General features: G+C 45.4%; 1 protein-coding gene across 1 annotated transcript; it reads left to right on the top strand.

The window, feature by feature from the left end:
• Positions 1 to 447: 447 nt before the first annotated feature.
• Positions 448 to 5752, top strand: LOC310858349 (uncharacterized protein; the record flags this gene model as incomplete). The annotated part of the gene is made up of 6 exons (XM_083764454.1): positions 448 to 547; positions 1123 to 1257; positions 1589 to 1646; positions 1956 to 2030; positions 2397 to 2459; positions 3366 to 5752. Exons 1-6 carry the CDS (start codon positions 464 to 466, stop codon positions 5750 to 5752), a joined length of 2802 nt encoding a protein of 933 aa, XP_083620580.1. The 5' UTR covers positions 448 to 463.
• Between the last annotated feature and the right edge of the window lie 377 nt (positions 5753 to 6129).

Genomic DNA, 6129 nt, shown 5'->3' with positions numbered 1-6129 from the left:
GGACACCTGCAACCAGTTTTGCAACCGGTGCACCTTAACAATTCATCAAGTACGTCGGTCTAGTCAGTCACCGCATTTATTTCATGTTTCACTTTCTGTGCAAGTTTGTATCTATTGGTTGACTTGTCTGTCTCTCACAGGGGAATTGATTACCAGCCGTGTGTCCTGTTACCTCAAAGTGAAGCTGTCAGATGCTGAGAGAATGCGAGTCGTAGGTGAGTGTTTGTTTTTTTGCCCTGAAAATCATTTTTTGGTGATTGTTTGCAGGAGTGTCAAACAAGGATTTGGTGTAAGAGATTCACCCAAAACAATTACACGCATCAACTTTCCCCTTTTTATGAAGAAAAAGCTAAACTGTGTGTGTGTGTGTGTGTGTGTGTGTGTGTGTGTGTGTGTGTCAGGTCTGAGCTCAGTGCTGGAGGGTCAGTGTGGAGACATATCTGAGAGACTCTTCCCATTCTACATGTGTCGTAGCTGCCAAGAAACTGTCCAAATCAACCACATATGTGGACACATCACCAGCATCGATCACCAGATCAACTATATGGTCAGTGGCCTCTCCAGTACTTATATATGTAGGAGCCCTTGTTTTCCTTTTTTTTCCTGAGGAAAGAATCCGAGGAACTCTTGGAATTGTACCCTATCTGAGTGAATTTCTATGACTTTACACCAGGGTTGTCACAGGATAGTTTTGCAATATAAGGAACCAACAGCCCCGCATAGTGGTGGCTCTAGTCTGAGCGCCACAATGTATTTTCAATGGCGAGCACTCTTAGTTTGAAAGCCGACTTGTCAGGAAACCGAGAGTCAGGAAGTAAAAAATCTGCTATGTAACTTGTCCCGCGATTGTAATTTAATTCACCCAAAACATACTTTTTGTAAGCTAGGATCATATCGTTTCGAGAAAGGAGCCTCAAATCAAGCTCGTTTTTGGTCTAAAAAGAAGAATCTGAGATATTTACGTTCTAAGAATCTGCGTCCCCAAGACCTTTTAATGGTTTTTTCTTTTCTCTCTTAAAAAAGTGTTAATGTCACATTGTTTAACCTTTGACAAATATGACAGTGGAGCTGTGTCTGTGTTGAACTATATGGTCTGAATTGTGTTCTGTATGTTTGTGTTAGTGGCAGAAGTGCTTCAGTCTAATGGCTGAAATCAGGACTCGGGAGGACTGGAATGAGAAACAGAAGATGGAAGGCTTTGAGGCTGCCATCGGCAAAGTCGCCATACGGGAAGAGTTTTACCAAATGGATGCTGAGGTAACCATTTAGATAGCTGTGGTATACCATGAAGTTAACCTCTGCTGCCTGTGGGTTCACCTTTGTGTTACAGCTGGTGTTGAAACTGTAATGGAACTATACACATTCGAAGGGCAAATATACCACAAACTACAATATTGTGTAGTTTGCGATGTACCTTTATTTTCTAATCTTTTAGTTTGAATTAGTTTGAGATTAAAGACCAGACAATATGTGACATTTTCCTTGTGTTTGATGCAGACCTATCTAAATATGTGCTTGGATTTTGAAACTCACATTCCAGTCTGGCCTCAACTATAATGTTTGTATTTGTTTGTTTTCTCTTGTCAAGGTTATACTGCTTGACAAGAACTCATATCATCGTGTCAAATCTGCTCCATTCAGTGAAGGTACAGTAGTTCTTCATATTTCTCTTTTTACCCCAGTATATACTTTGCTCTATGACAAGTAGCTGATCTACAAGATCACCACTAGCTAGGTCAGCTATTTTCTTTCTTTCTTTCTTGTTTGAAAACATGTAGGGATGTCATGTCTCGTTTCCTTCTACACCAAATATCTTCACCAGAACAGCTCTCAGCATGTCATGTTGCAACACATGAACTTGTAGATTATAGGCTATTTCTGTCAGTGCTCCCCAAGAATAGGGGGCGTTGGCATTGGCGTTTTGAATGTGTGGAACTCACTGTTGTTGTCTGTAGGCATCAACATACTGCAGGACATCTGGAGACAACAGAATGTGACCTCCTGTCCACCTGCTGACCAACAACCACCAGGTGAGAACCTCTCCATCTACAGACAAGCTTTATGTTCCACTAAAACAATGTTAGGATGAGATGGATATGTCGTTGTTCTGCCTTCTGTTGAACAGAAGTTGATAATCTTATTATCATTGTTTCAAATACAGAAGCGACGCACAACAAAGAAAATGCACGTTTGAAAAAGAGTCTGATCGAGACGACGCCGATCAATTTGGCTATCGTGAAGACTGAGCCGATCCCTGACCGTCTCACAACCCTGAATACTCACAACTCAAACATAACAGGTGTGTAAGCCACGGTCAACATGACCCCCAACACATAGAATGTTGAATATAAAATCATGTATAATTGGTCTAATTAAATTGTCTCTGCTGTTTCCAGTCACCATTAAGAAGGAGGTGAAACAGGAAGACCACGCGGACCCCTGTTTCTCTGGACATACTGGTAAATACTGACGCTTACTGGACCACAACTGGTTTTGTTTTCCTGATATCAATAGGGGTCATGATTTATTCATGTATGGAGACACACCATGCTGGTCTTAAACTTATAGAATTGTGAGTACACCAAACACACTTCTCTCCACGAAGGCTAGATTCTTTGTTAACCCATTTTGACCTGAGATCAGATTCTAAAATTGTCTTCTAAATCCTGACAGTTTTCTGAAAAAGCTATGTTTCTATGTCAGTCGTTCGATTTTTCAATGTAGATCTGTTATTTTTCTATAGCTAAAGCATAACATAATGCTAACACCAAATGGGGTTCCCACCCAAAATGGGTTAAATTCAGTTCCTTCGGCCCAGGCCGTAGCGTAACGGTCTGGGCACCGGACTGGTGATCCAGTCGCGGTGTGCCGCGGGTTCGACTCCCGGACCCGACACGGCCTTTACCGCATGTCATCCCCCCATCTCTCTCCCGTTTCCTGTCAGCCTACTTTCTATCTCTTAAAAAATCAATAAAGGCGTAAGCCGCAAAAAAAAAATCTTAAAAAAAAAAAAAATCAGTTCCTTCCATACCACGCTTGTTTGCCTTTCAGCAGGGAAGGGGCTCGATCCTTCTGTTCGGATGTTAAATAAAAACAGCTATGGCAAAATGAAAAATGATTGTCAACAATATACTACAGTCAAGACCAATTATTATTATAATATATTCTTAACCTCCTTTTGGTGGGGCCGTCGGGGTGCAGCTGCCCCCTCGGCATTTCTACTCCCACTGTCATACATTTTATTTGATTTCCCCAGACGGCAGTTGTAGCTGTATGGAAGTCATGTTTGACATGCTCTCGTATTGAATACGTCTCCCGGTGCGTGACGGTCTGGTCCTAACATACAGATTTATTTTCTCCCCAAGACATTAGGAAAACTGTGAAACATGGTTTGGAATCAGATTACGTGTCATTGAATGGAGATGGAGAGACGTGCAAACGGAGAAGAATATCCCCATGGCAGAAGTCTCCTGATGGACGTGGCACACATGACAGCCCTTCAGGTCCTTATTCGAACTTCTCATCACCTGCCATCCAGTGTCCCTCTCCCCAACACCAGGCGGCCGGAGTGAAAGTGAAACCAGGCCAGTGTCCCTCTCCCCAACACCAGGGAGCCAAAGAGAAAGTAAAACCAAGCCAGTGTCCCTCACCCCAACACCAGGGAGCCAGAGAGCAAGTAGAACCAAGCCAGTGTCCCTCACCCCAACACCAGGGAGCCAGAGAGCAAGTAGAACCAAGCCAGTGTCCCTCACCCCAACACCAGGGAGCCAGAGAGCAAGTAGAACCAAGCCAGTGTCCCTCACCCCAACATCAGGGAGCCAGAGAGAAAGTAGAACCAAGCCAGTGTCGCTCACCCCAACATCAGGGAGCCAGAGAGCAAGTAGAACCAAGCCAGTGTCCCTCACCCCAACACCAGGGAGCCAGAGAGCAAGTAGAACCAAGCCAGTGTCCCTCACCCCAACACCAGGGAGCCAGAGAGCAAGTAGAACCAAGCCAGTGTCCCTCACCCCAACATCAGGGAGCCAGAGAGCAAGTAGAACCAAGCCAGTGTCCCTCACCCCAACACCAGGGAGCCAGAGAGAAAGTAGAACCAAGCCAGTGTCCCTCACCCCAACACCAGGGAGCCAGAGAGCAAGTAGAACCAAGCCAGTGTCCCTCTCCCCAACACCAGGGAGCCAGAGAGCAAGTAGAACCAAGCCAGTGTCCCTCACCCCAACATCAGGGAGCCAGAGAGCAAGTAGAACCAAGCCAGTGTCCCTCACCCCAACACCAGGGAGCCAGAGAGAAAGTAGAACCAAGCCAGTGTCGCTCACCCCAACACCAGGGGGTCGGAGTGAAAGTAGAAACTGCATCAGAACCTAGAGTTCTGGTTTCTCAAGTGCTGCACGGTGAGCCTTCACAAATGCGGCCTCAACTTAAATTACAGTTGGTCTTGAACTCACTGAAAACATTAGCTTCTTCTAACTTTAAACTTGAATGGTCTCCAACAAAGCCAGCCTCAGCTGCATCTACTGAGCCGTCAACCATGCCTTCGTTCATAGATTCCTCACTGTCTGAACGTGAGCCACAGCCAGAACTTCAGTCCGGCACTAAACAAGCCTCTCCACCACTGAAGTTGACCTCTGTGATCGCTGTCCCCCTGTCCCCCGCAACCAACAAAGACCTTCCCTCTTGTGAACCAATGACATCCATATACAAGAAAAAGAAAAGAAAAAGGCACACATCTTCAGTGCGAACCAAGCAGTTACAGAAGGAAAGAAGTTGCAAAAGAAATAGAAGAAAGATCACTGACATTGTGGTCACGACTTCTACGTCCACCCAAATATCGGTAGGTCGTGTAAAGCCCAGGATACAATTGGACTCAAAGTGTCAAATTCCGATCACCAAACAAAACCAAAGTATCAACGTGCTTAAGTTTAACCTTGCCACCACAAAGTCTGTGGATGACGACACCATGAACTACGAGAATCGGCAGTTCATGCCAGTAAGCTGGCATGAACTGCCAATGTCTGCCAAAGTCATTGATTATGACCAGTCTCCAGAAAGCCACTACACCACAGGCATTCAAACAGACACTACTCAAGTGTTGCAGGCTAGTAACACCACAGTCTCTCCTCTTCAGCCAGCTAGCCAGCAATTTAATAATGGTGATTATAGAATCAATCAGCCCACCGTAGCGACGGTAAGCCCCTGTAACTCCCTGCCAGCTGCAGGCTATGGCACCCCAGTTTATCCTTACGGTCAAGTCACCCAGAATCCTTATTTCACAAATGGAAATCTATCCGGAATTGTGACCCAGAACAATTATTTCACACATGGATATCCGTCCGGAAGTTGGGCCCAGAACAGTTATGAGACACATGGCTATCTGCCTAGCTCAACTGGGACCCAGAACTCTGACATCGCACATGGAATTCCACCCGGAACCGGGACCCAAAACAATAATTTCACACATGGATATCCGTTTGGAACCGGGACCCAGAACAATAATTTCACACATGGATATCCGTTTGGAACCGGGACCCAGAACAGTGATGTCTCACATGGATACTGGACAGATGGAACTGGGCCCGCTGGTATTCACCAAGCTCCAGTGCAGCAACACCCCGTGTTCTCACAGTATGTAAACTACAGTGTTCCCCCTACCTCTCAGCAGGGGGCGGGGCAGGCTGTGATGACTGGAGGCGCCTATACCACCACTGCACCTGCAGGAGTCTGGCCTGACGTGCAAAGACAACAGCAGCCGCAATAATGTCCCAGGAAACACTGTCTCTTATAACACCCACTGGTACTTTGGCGTTTACTGTTCTGTTCACCAGCCACAGTTTAATCACTGTCAAGGGTGATGTAACAATGAGCTAGTCGTTACATCATCTCCCTATCTATAAGGTGCTTCGCACCAGAATCAAAATAATTATCAGTTACTTTAAGCTGCTCTTTAAAGTCGCCATTCCTAATCCTTTCGAAGTTCCAATATAATTCGGCTAGCTTCAGTCAAGACCCGAGCCTTAACAAAGTTAAAGTTCGACCAAGGTCAGCATTCCCCAGTTCTTGTGACCAGAACAATTATCAACCTTAACAGCTTTAATCCATCGCAGGAAGATGCTGGTGCGAAGCACCTTATAGATA

The sequence above is a fragment of the Protomyctophum parallelum genome (genome assembly GCF_964188405.1).
Source record: "Protomyctophum parallelum genome assembly, chromosome: 1".
Lineage (NCBI taxonomy): Eukaryota > Metazoa > Chordata > Actinopteri > Myctophiformes > Myctophidae > Protomyctophum > Protomyctophum parallelum.
Note: the sequence above shows the minus strand (reverse complement) of the source record. Positions and strands in the feature narration are given on the sequence as shown.